At 41.7% G+C, this 14,810-nt stretch overlaps 1 protein-coding gene across 13 annotated transcripts in view; it reads right to left on the bottom strand.

The window, feature by feature from the left end:
* Positions 1-14,810, bottom strand: part of ASCC1 (activating signal cointegrator 1 complex subunit 1) — a 109,398-nt gene that overhangs the window by 48,591 nt on the left and 45,997 nt on the right. For 10 of the 13 annotated variants that reach the window (XR_016350170.1, XR_016350169.1, XM_089780137.1 and 7 more), the window contains 4 exons: positions 13,458-13,593; positions 11,620-11,719; positions 10,885-10,982; positions 6,717-6,895 (listed from right to left, as the gene is read on the bottom strand). Coding sequence is in view for 11 of the 13 variants with exons in the window: in XM_089780137.1 (XP_089636263.1) it covers positions 6,717-6,895; positions 10,885-10,982; positions 11,620-11,719; positions 13,458-13,593 (513 nt within the window). In the remaining 2 variants the exon portion in view is untranslated. Of the gene's footprint in view, positions 1-6,716; positions 6,896-10,884; positions 10,983-11,619; positions 11,720-13,457; positions 13,597-14,810 lie in introns of all 13 variants that reach the window. The other 3 variants (XM_075935000.2, XM_075934997.2, XM_075934995.2) reach the window with 1 other exon arrangement.

Consider the following 14,810-nt stretch of genomic DNA (forward strand, 5'->3'; position numbering starts at 1 on the left):
CTCTACCTGAAATCTATGCAAGTTTCTCTTAGCATCCTGAAAAAACCCCTAATACTTTGGAAAGCTCTATAAGTTCTTATGGCACTGCAAAACACAATTTTGAATGACTGATATTCATTACTGATGTGCTTTCAAGCAAATCTTGCTGGGTGATACACTGGTATTACTGGCTGTAGAATGATTGAAAGACGTATGGAGTTGCAATTGGGGATGTAAGGGACTAGTCGACTGAATATCCAATAAACAAAAGCTTATTGGATAGCCAAAACACGAGTCGACTAGTCGCTTCTCCTGCCCTTGCTGCCTCTATCAGAAAGAGGCAGTAAGGAGGGGGGGGGGGAGAGGAGAGGGCACTGGGACAGCCGGCTTAAGAGCCAGTTCCCTCCAGCTCAGTGAGAGGGTGTGGGGTGCAGCAGCAGTGTTCCACCTTTGAAATATACAAGAGCCCCCATTGGAGCTCTTGTACATTTCAAAGCAGAAGCGGCACATGGAGCCTGGAGTTAGTGGGGGACTCAGAGAATCCCCCGCTGGCCCCAGGCTCCACATAGAGTTTCAATCTTTGAAATGCACAAAAGTCCCTGCTGGGGCTCTTGTACATTTCAAAGTTGGAACACCGTGTGGCACTTCCATCTTTGAAATGTCGCAACAGCTGGGCAGACTCTTGTTACATTACAAAGCAGAAGTGTCCTTATCGACTAATCGAACAGTCGATGGAAATTCCATTGACTATTCGATTAGTTGATTAATCTAATGTTAACAACCCTAGTTGCAGTATACTCTGTGTATATCTGAACAAACTCTCATGATAAAGCTCAGAAAAAAAAGGGTGAAAAATGAAAGCATCAGTATCCCCAGATCTCACATACATAAAAAAACAAATCTTTGCCAGTGACTAAATTCTACATAGAAAAGTTAAAAAATAATACAAATTGAGGATCTGAATCCTGGTAAAGGGAGTGGAAAAATATTTCTAGACCTGAGGCCAAAATTTCAAGGAAGTTATTTACAAATTACAACAGTGTGAAGAAAAAATGCTGTGAAAAAATCCTCACTGATGGAACAGGACCAACATTAGCAGAGAAAGAAGCAGTGAAAAAAGGAAGAACTTATTTGAAGGATTTTATAACCCATAATAAAACAGAGAAATTGGAAAGTGATACTGCAAACCACTTTTCTAGTTTAAAAAGTATGAAGTTGGGTATCAAATTTCTGTCATAATTCTAAGTATCAAGAAAGACATGTTCTAAGAATTGTACAGTACATATTAAATTTAACTATATTCACTAAGGAAGTAAAACACCAATCACCACCTTTTTAGGAAGCTCTAAAAATGCAGAATTTCTAGCCACTGATTATGCAGTTAATGAACATCTCTCACTGGTAAGTTTTGTACACATTCAGGGACATCATCTATACTACCGATACAAGACTTTTTTTTCCTGGGTTCCTGGTCTGAATGCAACCTGAGTCAGTAGTGACCAAAAGCCATGACTAATTGACAGACCATGAAATAAGTTGTGTATTTTTTGTTTTACTATGGTGTTTAAGAGCCCTACTCATGGACCAGAACTCAGACTGTGCTAAGGCCCATGCAAATAGAACAAAAAGATAGTCCCTGCCCCAAAGAGCATACAATCTAAACATAAGACATAACAGATGAGAAAGTATAAGCAAATAATGAGAAAATATTGGTCAGTGTGATAGGTTGCCAGGGTACTGAGACCACTGCCTAACTGCTTTCAAGTGTTTTGTAGGCAGCACACCAAAGATAAGTTTTAAGAAGGCATCTGAATGAGGAATGCCTCCCAAGCATATGGGGCAACATGAGAGAAAGCAGAAAGGCATTTGTTTAAAAATTTTAACTAGGTAAGATTCCATGGGAAGCAAGACTAAAAGGAAAAACAATTGAAGACAGCTGGCAGTTTTTCAAAGGGATATTATTAAGTGCCCAAAAGCAAACTATTCCACTGCATAGGAAAGATAGGAAGTAGGCAAGAGACCACCTCCACTTAACCAGGAAATCTTAAATGATCTAGAAATCAAAAAGGAATTATATCAAATGTGGAATCTAGATCAAAGTAAAAAGGATGAATATAAGCCAACACCACAAGTATGAAGGGTCAAAATTAGAAAGGTGAAGACACAAAACAAGCACAATCTAGCTAAAGACAAAGGGTAACAAGAAAACATTCTACAAATATATTAGAAGTAAGACAAAGACCAAGGACACGGTAGGCCCACTGCTCAATAAAGAAAGAGAAACAATAACAGAAAAAGTGGAAATGGCAGAGGTGTTTAACGACTTGTGTTTCAGTTTTTACCAAGAAGGTTGGTGATGACTGGATGCTAGGGATGTGAATGACTAGTCGACTATCTGATAGTCGACATTAGTCAACTAGTTACATCTCCCCCACCTGCTGCTTCTATCAGAAAGAGGCAAACAAGTTGGGGGGGGGGGGGAGAAGAGGAGTGGGTGTTTCAAAGCGCAGTGCCATGTGGAACTCACAGCCAGACTCTGTGCTCCTCACAGCGTTTCAAAGCGGCGGCGCTGTATGGAACCTGGGATCAGCTGGGGACTCCCCCACCGACCCACGGCTCCATGCAGCACTGCTGCTTTGAAATGCCGTGGAGAGCACAGGGCCAGTGGGGGACTGCTTGAGTGCCCTTCTGGCCCAGTGCTCCCTGCAGCACTTGCACCTTTGAAGTGTAGCAATAGCCCTGGGACTGTTGCTACACTTCAAAGGCGGAGGTACCCTTATCGACTAATTGAACAGTCAATACACATTGCATGGACTATTCAATTAGCCAATTAATCTAAATTTAACATCCCTATGGATGCCTAACAGTCAATGCCAGTGGAAATGGGGTAGTTTTAGAAGATAAAATAGCAAAAGTACAAGTTAAAAATTGCTTAGAAAAGTTAGATGCCTTCAAGTCCCCGGAGCCTGATGAAATACATCCTAGAATACTTAAAGACTGATAGAGGAAGTATCTGAGCAATTAGCTACAATCTTTGAAAAGTCATGAAAGTTGGGACAGATTCCAAAAGACTGGAAAAGGGCAAATATAGTGCCCATATATAAAAAGAGAAATGAGAACAACCCAGGGAACTACAGACCAGTCAGCTTAATTCCTGTGCCAGGAAAGATAATGGAGCAAATAATTACGGAATTCATCTGCAAAACATCTGAAAGATAACAATGTGATGGATAATAGCCAGCATGGATTTGTCATGAACAAATCATGTCAACCAATCTGATAGCTTTCTTTGATAGGATAACAAGTCTTGTAGATAAGGGGGAAGCAGTAGACGTGGTACACCTAGACTTTAGTAAAGCATTTCATACGGTCTCGCATGACCTTATCAATAAACTAGGAAATATAATCAAGATAGGGCTACTATAAGGTGGGTGCGTAACTGGCTGGATTGCTGTTCTGTCAGTAGCTATTATTGATTAGCAGTCATGCTGGAAGGGCATAACAAGTGAAATGCTACAAGAGTCAGTTTTGGAACTGGTTTTGTTCAATATCTTTATCAATGATTTAGATAATGGCATAGAGAGTATGCTTATCATCTGCACACTTTATACTAGGGATGTTAAATTTCAATTAATCAGCAAATCGAATAGTGGATGGAATTTCCATTGACTACCTGATTAGTCGATTAGGGGGACCTCACTATCCTGCTGGGGTTCTCCCTCTGAAATGTACAGGAGCTGCAGGCGGCTCTTGTAAGTTTCAACAGGAGAGGAGCAGCAGTCGGACCAGCATGAGCAAGATGGTTTCAATCCTGGCTCATGCCATTTCCCAGCAGCTCTCTGCCTCCCCTGTCCCCCGCAGAGATAGCGCTGGGAGAAACTGGCTTTTAAGCTGCTCCCCCGCAGCACCAGCTCATGCCACCCACCTTGCTGCCTGTCTGACACAGGAAGAAAGGGAGCGATGGGGGGAGGGAAGCGACTAGTCAAGTTCCTACTTGACTACTCGATAAGTGTTTATATCCCTCCTTTACACCAAGCTGGGAGGGGTTGCAAGTGCTTTGGAGGGTAGGGTCATAATTCAAAATCTGGACAAACTGAAGAAATGGTGTGAGGTAAATAGGATAAAGTTTAATAAGGACAAAGTACTCCAATTAGGGAGGAACAATCAGATTCATGCATACAGAATGGGAAATGACTGTCTAGGAAGGAGTACTGCAGAAAGCAATCTAGGGATCATAATGGACCACAAGAAAACATGAGTCAACAGTGTGACACTGTTTCAGAAAACAGCAAATATGATTCTAGGATACAAAACAGAAATATTGTAAGAAAGACATGAGAAGTGATTCTTCAGTTCTACTATGCGCTGACTAGGCCTTAGTTGGAGTACTATGTCCAGTTCTGGGCACCACATTTCAAGAAACATGGAGAAACTGGAGAGAGTCCAGAGAAGAGCAAAATAACTTATTAAAGGTCTAGAAAACATGACCTATGAGTGAAGACTCAAAGAACTGAGTCTGTTTAGTTTGGAAAAGAGAAGACTGAGAGGGGACATGGTAGCAGCTTTCAAGTACCTAAAAGGGTGCTACAAGGAGGAGGGAGAAAAATTATTTTCCTTAACTTCTGATGATAGGACAAGCAGCAACGGGCTTAAATTGCAGCAAGAGAGTTTAGGTTGGACTTTAGGAAAAACTTCCTGTCAGGACGGTTAAGTACTGGAATACTTTGCAGAGGGAGGTTGTGGAATCTCCATCATTGGAGATATTTAAGAGCAGGTTAAAAAGACATCTATCAGGGATGATATAAATGGTACTTGGCCCTGTTGTGAGGTTAGGGGACTGGACTTGATGACCTCTCGAGGTCCCTTCCAGTTCTAATATTCTAGTGGCAATGCAAGTTGATGTCATGGGCCTCTCAGAGGTGAGAACTAAAATTTCATTTGCAAATGAGCAATGATAGGTGGGCCAAGAAGGGCCTTGAAAGCGAAGACAAGTGGCTTATGTGTTTGATGCAATAGAGAACAGGGAGCAAAGGCTAAGAAAATGATCTTTGAAGCAGCATTCTGAATGAATATAAGAGGGACAAAGTTCCATTTGTCAAGGACAGAGAAAAGGACATTGCAGAAACTGAGACATGAGATGAAGTCTGGATAAACAGAAAAGGAGGAGTAACAGTTAATTTGAACTAAGGACTTAGTTCGAATTACCGTTTCACTGCCGCGTGTAGCCGGGGGCAGTTACTTCGGGCTAGTGGAATTTCAAAATGGTGACCAGACAGGAACATGCAAATAAAGCCCGGGATATTTAAATCCCGGGCTTCATTTGCAATTTCGAATGCCTACATTAGCCTCCCTAGCTCGAACTAGGGGGCTAGTGTAGACATACCCTAAGGGATCTTTAATGGAACTGAAAAAAGGGAACTCCAGACAGCGAACAGTGGTATTAGTAAGATGCTTATTACGCAAAATTCTACATGAAGAGCTCTGCTTAGAATGTGCCCATGACCTGAACTGCATCTCTCCCTCAACAGCTTTATTCCACTGTAGAATATAGTTCCACTATAAAAGAACTGTAAACCAAGAGGGGAAGGCAGGCCAAGATTATGGTACTCACTGCTAGATAACAACCAATATTAACCTTGTGGAACTGAGATGGAATACAAAATCTGTCTGTCTGTCTAGGCTTCCTTTAATGGCACTCTGACACTAACACACATGATCTTCTATATTCAGTTTTTAAAAACAAAGCCTGACTCTTGCTCACAGCAAAAGAGTTAGCATTCTTATTCTTCAGAAGTGCTCAGGAACTATGATGATAAGCACTAGTATTAGACCTCAAATAAATGAAGCAACTGCCACCTGTACACAATTTAGCACTCCCATTTTCAGCATAGAGGCCAACAATAAAAGGGTATGAAAACTGAATTAGCCACTCTTCCCTAAAAGGTAGTTCTCCCAGCTTAGTGTTGAAATGCATCAGCAGGTAGCAGTGTAACACTGCTCTCTTTCCTGAACCTATTCTGAAAAGATTCAAAAGCTCTCTAGAATGCAAACTTTCACCAACACTAAATTCCCTAATAAATTAATCTTTTTTTTAAAAAGGACAATACAACATTCATTCAATTCTGTACTCAATTCTGTTCCTAATTATTTCCTGCTGCTATCAGTGTAAGATTTTAAAACAATCAAGAGGTGATAGCAGCACAGTCTTGTGAGGACAAAGGGACCTGTTGCTAAGGGATTAATCTTGACTCATATAAAATGTTACTGAGTAATGAATGTCTGGATAAGTTAAAGTAATGACTCCCACATTTGTTGGGTATTTATAGTAGAAACAACATAAAATGCAGCCAAAGGTTACATGCATACATAAATAGTTTTCAAATTTTTAAAAAAATCTAACTTTTGAATCTCAGAATTTCCTCCACATCTCTGGAAGTCTCCAAGGGGACTAAAATATTTAACTGCCAATTAATTACAAAAATAATTCCATGTTCTGTGTTTCAAAAGCTTTCATTACAATATTCTCAGTATCTTCAGCATTCCTAGTTTTCAATGTCTACTTTTAAGGCCTCATAATTTATTACTCTACTTATGCATTCAACAATCACAAGTGACACATTCTCCCCTAACAGCATATATTTTAACTTGTGTTTCACAATTCCAATTAAACAAAATACCATCTTGGGGAAGAGTGTCCATTTTTACATCAGCTACTTCCAAACATCATGGTTCCCTACCTTAGAACATTTCTCCAATACTTTCTCCTTGAACTGCAGAAATTTTTCCTGAATCACAGGCTGGGTGAGAGCAAAGGACAGGAAGTGTGTGAATGGCTGCTTCTTGCGGAAACTCTCAACAAGAACATCAATCCGTGTTCGGGCCGAAACGACACCACTACGCTGCTGTCCAGTAATCACTAAAAGCAAAAAAGCAAAAAAACTAATTGTAGTTAGATGAAATCTATACAAATTGGTGACATTTTGCTATGATGACCATGAAAGCCAAGAACTAACTAAAAAAAGATATGGATTTTTACACTGTACTTAAGCATTTAACAATGTCCATATTGCAAGATATTGACAAGTTAAGAATATGAAATACATTCTAGAAGACTCAAAAGACAACCAAATAGAATTCCAATAATAATTTCTCTATTGCCATTATTATTATTAGGCATTTATACTACATAACACCTACAGAGTTCAACTGCTTTGGGCCCATTGTATTAGGCACCGTAGAAAACAGTCATTGAAGATTCTATTGGATAATTATTTAGCTACAGTATTATTAGCCTAGTTTATTTTAAGGATGTTAAATTGCGGTTAACTGACTAGTTAGATAGGCACTTCCACACTTCCCCTACTGGCGCTCTTGTACATTTCAAAGGAGGAATGCGGAACCCCGTGTACAGCCCGGGGCCAGTGGGAAGTCCCGCTGACTCCAGGCTGCACTCAGGTGCCTGCTTTGAAATATACCAGAGTGCCCAGTGGGGGCTCTTATGCATTTCAAAGCCAGGGAGCCCGGGGTCAGCGGCAGACTCAAGGGGACTGCAGAGGGACTCAGGGGGACTGGATGCCGCGCGAATCCTGGGGTAAACTGGGGATTCCCCAGTTGACCCTGGGTTCTGGGGAAATGCTGTGTGGAGCCCAGGGTCAGCTGCCCCTTTGAAATGCCAAAGCTGTCTAAACCATCCCTGATAGATGTCTATCTAACCTGCTCTTAAATATCTCCAGAGATAAACATTCCACAACCTCCCTAAGTAACTTATTCCAGTGTTTCACCACCCTGACAGTTAGACAGTTTTTCCTAATGTCCAACCTAAACCTCTGTTCCTGCAGTTTAAGCCCATTGCTTCTTGTTCTATCCTCAGAGGCTAGGAGAATAATTTTTCTCCCTTCTTGTGACACCCTTTTAAATACAGGCAGTCCCCGGGTTACGTACAAGATAGGGACTGTAGGTTTGTTCTTAAGTTGAATCTGTATGTAAGTCGGAACTGGCATCAGCCGCTGCTGAAACTGATCAGTTTCAACAGCGGCTGAATCTAGATGCCAGTTCTGACTTACATACAGATTCAACTTAAGAAACCCAGGCGTCCCCAAGTCAGCTGCTGCTGAAACTGATCAGCAGCTGATTCCAGGAAGCCTGGGGCAGAGCAACTCTGCCTCAGGCTTCCTGTAGTCAGCCGCTGGTCAGTTTCAGCAGCGGCTGACTTGGGGACGCCTGGGGCAGAGCAGCTGGGGTGCTGCTGGGTTGCTCCAGTAGCGCGGCTCCTCGGCGCTACTGGAGCAACCCAGCAGCACCCCAGCTGCTCTGCCCCAGGCGTACTGATTCAGCCGCTGCTGAAACTGACCAGCAGCGGCTGAATCAGGACGCCTGGGGCAGAGCAGCTGGGGTGCTGCCGGGTTGGTCCAGAGCGGTGCTGCGGGACCAACCCAGCAGCCCCCAGCTGCTCTACTCCAGGGTTAGGCAAGAAAAGCCTGGTCTCCTGGGGGGGGGGGGGGAGACTAGCTGCACCCTCCCCCCCCCCCCCCAGCAAACCAGGGAGACGGGGGCGGCGGGACCGCCCAAGTCCTCCACTGCTTTGCTCCATCTCCCTGGTCTGCTGACCTGGGAGACGCGGAACAAAGCCGCAGAGCACGCGGGCAGCTGGACAGTCCAGGCGTGCCGCGGCTGTCCCACTGCTGGCGTGCTCCGAGGATTTGCTCCCCATCTCCCTGGTCTGCAGAGTGTAGAGTGGAAGAATGACTTCTTGTGTCTTGCTCACAACACACCTGCTAATGCATCCCAGAATCATGTTTGCAGTGTCACACTATTGATTCATATTTAGCTTGTGGTCCACTATGACCCGTAGATCCCTTTCTGCAGTACTCCTTCCTAGACCATCACTTCCCATTCCGTAAGTGGAATACTTTGCATTTGTCCTTATTAAACTTCATCCTATTTACCTCAGACCATTTTTCCAGTTTGTTCAGATCATTTTTAATTAATGACCCTATCGTCCAAAGAAGTTGTAACCCCTCCCAGCTTCATATCATCTGCAAACTTAATAAGTGTACTCTCTATGCCAATATTTAAATTGTTATTGAAAATATTAAACAGAACTGGTCCCAAAGCAGACCCCTGCGGAACACTACTTGTTATACCTTTCTAGCAGGATTGTGAATCGTTAATAACTACTCTCTGAGAATGGTTATCCAGCCAGTTATGCACCCACCTTATAGTAGCCGTGGGGTTGCTGTAGGGTCTCTAGTCCTGTGCTGCCACAGGGCTCTAGCCCCAGCCCCCTCTGACACAGGGCTCCAGCCTCAGCCCTGCACTGCCACAGGTCTGCTGGAAGCTGCTCCGGGGCTCTGGACCCAGTCCCACGCTGCCCCCAGCTGGGCTTCCAACCCTAATGCCCCACCTGGCTGGCCCTCCTGCCCTTAGGCTCCTGGGCTCTCTTGTTCAGGAGCATGGGCCATGGATGTTGCCGGACTAGAGAGTGCTGGATTTTGGAGGTTCAACCCGTATAAAGTTTATATAAACTTTAAACTTCAGAGCCCGCAGTGAAGCCTCCCTGGGAGCGGGGTCAGCAGCTCCTGTCAGCCTCATTCCTGGAAATCCAGTATGTAACCTGCAGTGGCAGAGCTAGGCTGGGCTTGCCACAGACAGAGGCTGCTCCAGACGGCCAAAGCAGCCCTTACCTGCAGTGGGCCCAGCAGGGTTGGAGCAATGCCCTGCCCAGTATGGGTAGAGAGATGCTCCAACCCCTACCAGTTGAACAGTTAACCATTTACATCCCTAGTCCCTAAAGTATTAATTGGTCTGTGAGGCCAACAAAGGGAAAGATTCTCTCAGTCCGGTTGCTCTTGAAATGTCTACATAACCTGAAAAGTCGAGAAACATTCACAACCCTTTATTTGAAATCAAACAGTTGTATGACACCTTTATATTTATTAAAACAGAGAGTAAAAAACTTATCCCTTATAATAACTGTAGTTATCTACCATTTGTATGTGATTTGACAGGTTGAAAGAGAGTATATGACCTTGAAAGAAAATGGCGTGTGGAAATAGGGAATTTTTCGCAGCCTCACAATTCTCCTGATGGCTTTTCATGACCTCCCAGATGCTCACAACCCACTGACTGAGAAACCTCTGGTCTAGAACTTCTCAACAGTACTGACCAGCAGGGAATTTTAAATACTATGAAAAACTTTATCATTTTTGTATATTACTATGACATCAGGCACTATACTATCAAAATGCCCATAACATGCTACACCCATTCTACTTCACATGTTCCATTCCTTTTCTGAAGCCACAAAGTGCACCATGTTATGAGCACTATGATAATCTTTGATCTTATAAAACCTAGTGTAACAGGAGTATACATTACTGTGAAATTCTAGAAACGAGAACAAAAATGCAAATGTTATTAGAAAACCTCTACTTAAAAAAAAATAAGACTGCTTTATAATGACCTAAAGTGCATTTAAAGAAAGTTTATTTCACATACACAATGAGAGAAGATGACTTTGTATGTATGTATGCCTCCCTATTAATATAAAAATAATTATTAAAGTACTTACACTTTAAACCCTGCAGACAGTGACACATATACAGTACTTAATTTTAGACTATTCCTACATTTGACTTAAATGGCACTCCTCACCAGTTTACATTCATTAAAATGCTTAAATGTAAGTGGGATTAAGATCTTAAATAAAACTTTTAATCAACAGGTGTTAAAGCACTTTACAGAGGTCAGACAGAAAGAGAAAAGAAGAGAGAAGTTAAGTGAATTAAACAAGGTTCCAGAGTCTGAGCTGAAAATAGAAAAGCAGTTTCCTAATTCACAGTTCTTATAAAAAAGGGGGGGGGGAGGGGAGACCAGTACGTTCATCTTGGGCACATTAAAACTTACCAATTTGTCCTTCTATTCCAGGTTTGGGAATGCTGATGGAAGTTCGAGTCTCTGTTTCCAGTCTCTTCCTGGTTTCTCCTTTTTTTCCAATTATATACCTATAAAGAAAAATATTATGCACAAAAGTCACGATTTTCTTTTTCTGGGAAAGGTTTCGTTGCTTTATTCTTTTCTTTCTTTGAGTGTTGGGGGGTGGAAGAGGAGATTCTTGCAGGGGAGTTCCTCTGAAACTACCATATCATTCAACCCCTCTCACTGTTCACATATTGTGCCTACACTCCATTTTCATCATGCTAGCTCAAAGTATGGACACACTCTAAGTGAGTATTACATTATTTCAATTCAGATATTAAGTTAGCAGCACACACATCTTGAGTTTGCCTTCTCACAGAGCATTCACAGCTTCCCCTGGCCTGGCTGCTTAGCCCAGTTTCTTCCCACAGTTTTCCATCTTCCTTGTTTGCCTTGATATCCTGAAGAGCAGATGCTCAAAAAATTGCTATCAGCAAAAAAGCACATAGGATGCAGTTGCCATCGAAGTGAGAGACCAGTGCCGAATGTGCAACAGATTCATTGGAATGGGATCTACACCTCTTCTCTCCCCCCAACACAGAGCTCTCCACAAAGGGGAAAGTATTTGAGAGAGATAGAATCTATAGCTGCCTCTGAGAATCCCACCTCCCAAATACATTCTTCTGAAAAAGAGGATTAAAATAAAACAATATGTAGACTCACTTGTATAGTGGACTGGGAACCTCCACTGCACACTGGAAACCTCTCTCAGTCTCTTCCACAAGGAAGGTATCACAGGGCTCATCTGTAGGATCCCCAGAGTCTACAATGTAGAAAATCAAACCACTTTGAAAAGTGTTTTATGTGATGCAACATTCTCACTGGCTTTCTTCTCACAAGGTTAAATAAAAACAGAACTAGCTCCTTCTACCTCAGCCAAGAATTGGCTTTTATTTTACTTTACTACCTGCTCAGAAAAACATCATGACACTAATGTTAAATCTTAATTTTTTGGGGGTTGAAAAAATGGCACTTTTAGAGCTTGCTATAGGCTGCAATTTACAAAACAGCCCAATGACCCACCAGGAAATTTTTAAATAATTATTCTGCCTGAGTGGTTACCCACTGACCTTTTCAGAGAGAACGAAGCATCTGAGGAAATAAAGATCCACCTCTAGCCATTGGACAATTTAGTAATTGTTTTTTCAACCAAACTTGGTTAGCTCAATGTGGATTAAGGATGTTAAGAGGAAAGTAATTCACTAATCGTGTAGTCGATAAAATTTTTATTGATTACATGATTAGTCGATCAGGGAAGGTTTGCTCAGTCCCAGCTAACCTTGGATCCAAGAGCTACCTCCACTGCAGCTCTGCAGTTTAATTGTAGTAGGAGCCAGCTGCACAGGCAGTCCAGTTCCAACTACATTTAAACTGCAGAGGCCCAGTGAGGGTAGCTCCTTGACCCAGCGCAAGCCGGAACTGAGCAAGGCCAGCTCAGTCCTGGATCAGGAGCTATCCCCACTGCAGCTTAATTGTAATAGGAGCTGGGCATGCAAGCAGCCCAGCTCTTACTTCATTTAAAAAGCAGAGCTTCCACAAGGGTAGCTCCTGGAGCGGTGCGAGCTGGGACTGAGCCAGGCTTGCTAAGTCCCAGCTTGCGCCGGGTCCAGCTGTGCCATCAGCTTCCCATCCCCCTCCCGCATTGCTGCCACCTCTGATAGAGGCAGCAGCAGGGGGAGTGGGGCAGGCAGCACCAAGGTATAGAGGCAGCAAGGGGGGGAGCAAGTAGATACCTCAATACTCGCTTACATCCCTAATGTGAACAGGGATGGGTTTGGGTGGCAAAAAACATATTTGCCCAGTTCTTTCAATCTTTTCTACATGCAACAAGTGTCAGATGTTTATCAGATATTCTTGAGCTTTTCTATATTTACAAGGACCCATGCAAACATCACCAAATATGGTACACATACAGGTGAAAATATCAAATTAGAAAAGGAACAGTTAGTCATGTAGGCAGGTGATACCTTTCAAAACCCACAGTAAGTAGTCACAAGTGACACCCATTTAAGGGCCAACATCGAAAAGTCCTAAGCACTTCTAGGGAGGTGGTAAATGACTAAGTCCTATTAATTCTGAGATTAAACTCACTGTGGAAAATACCAAGGAAATGCACAAACAGGAAAAATATTCTCTACAAAGTCTTAATGTTTTTACTGATCATTTTACATAAAAGACTTTTTACAACTGATGTCTGTTTTACTATTTCAGTCAACAAATTAACTGTTAGCCAGCAAGTCAATTTCACAATCTTCTCAACAAGCATATTGTAACCAGAAATTACTCTGCTTCTTGGCCAAGATTCCTAGAGAACAATGAAGAATTTCTTCACTCCAAAGACTATGCCAACAGTCCTGAAATAAGGACAGATCCTTTTATCCCACAAGAAGCTTACCACAGGTTCTGAGACTGAATTTGCTAACTCCCTGTGAGTCCTGAATGTTGATTTCCCACTTTGCAATATATTAACACTAGACTGGCCCCCACATATTAGCTCTTACCTGCATAGAAATCATCCTCTTCTTCATTTGGATAGGTCTGTTGTTGAATAATATTTTTCCTATAAATGCGCCCGCCAATCCTTATTAGTGCTGGACGCAGAACATCCATTGAGCTCATCCTGTCAATCATGGTACCCTACTGAAATAAAAATAATTCTGCTGACATCTCCCTAGAAACAGTAAATCTCCAGGTTTCCTATATGTATTTTCTACCATGCAGACATCAGTACAGACACTGTAATTAAGGCAGTTTCCCACTTAAAACAAAGGAGTCAGTCTTTTTGTTATGCATGAATACAGCAACAATGGTTCTTCCCCAATATTAGTGCACTTAATCTTTCAGTAAGAAATAATATTCAAAGAATTTACAAATAGACTTGATTAGTGTAACAATTAAAAATAAATAAAACTGAAAAATTTAAGCAATGTAAGAGATCTAGCTCCCAACACCAGACTTCGAGTCCCTAATAATCACTATAAAATCTTTTAAATTCCTGTTATAATTAAAAGCTCACTGAAATGTTGTGCATGCTACACAATTTTTTTAGAATTAGAAGTTCATGTTTCCCCACTCTTCACAACTGAAAGCTTTTGAAAAATACAAAGATCTACTACAGATAATTCCACACAACTGTCTTTTTTCAAAACTATTCCAATTTCCCTCTGTTCTCAAAAGAAGCAAAGCCACTGAACACTCTCTCTCTCTCTCTCTGTTATCAATGGGTTTGTGTCTGCCTCCACAAAGCACAAGAAGTCTCCATCTTTCCTGATGGCTGCTGTGGCTTCAGGATGATAAGAGATCAATGGGAGATGACAGCCATTTTAACAGAGGACAATACTCCCAGATAAACTTTTGATTACAAAAAATAATAAAAATGACTTTTAATCCTAACTTCTGAAAAGATAGGAACCCACTGCTCCAGATCTATTGAACAAATAGTCCAGGAAATAAGGGAAAAATAAGTTCCTTGTGTGAACAAGTGGGAGGGGAAATTTTGTTTGGCATGAAGAAGAAAATATTTTGTGTTCATTTTTAGTTGTTTTGCACTGTGCTGGCAAAACAAAGCAACTACATATCTTCAAATGATTAGAAACATATATTACATGGCAACATACTCTGAGTTTCTGGCTTAGAGTCCATGTATGACATTTTTAATTAAAAAACAAGGAAATTCCCTGACAAAAAGCTATTTTACAATGGACTTAAGACTGAAATATCAATAAAAATGTGAGGTAAACTATATTTTAGGGATAATGTAATTATCCAAAAGCCAGGCATTATATACCTATGAAATTCAGTTAAAACTTAAAAATAAACCTAAACATATGAAGATACATAAAAAGTTCAGGCAC

Source organism: Pelodiscus sinensis, chromosome 8 (assembly GCF_052426305.1).
Source record: "Pelodiscus sinensis isolate ZL-2025 chromosome 8, ASM5242630v1, whole genome shotgun sequence".
In the NCBI taxonomy this organism is placed as follows: domain Eukaryota; kingdom Metazoa; phylum Chordata; order Testudines; family Trionychidae; genus Pelodiscus; species Pelodiscus sinensis.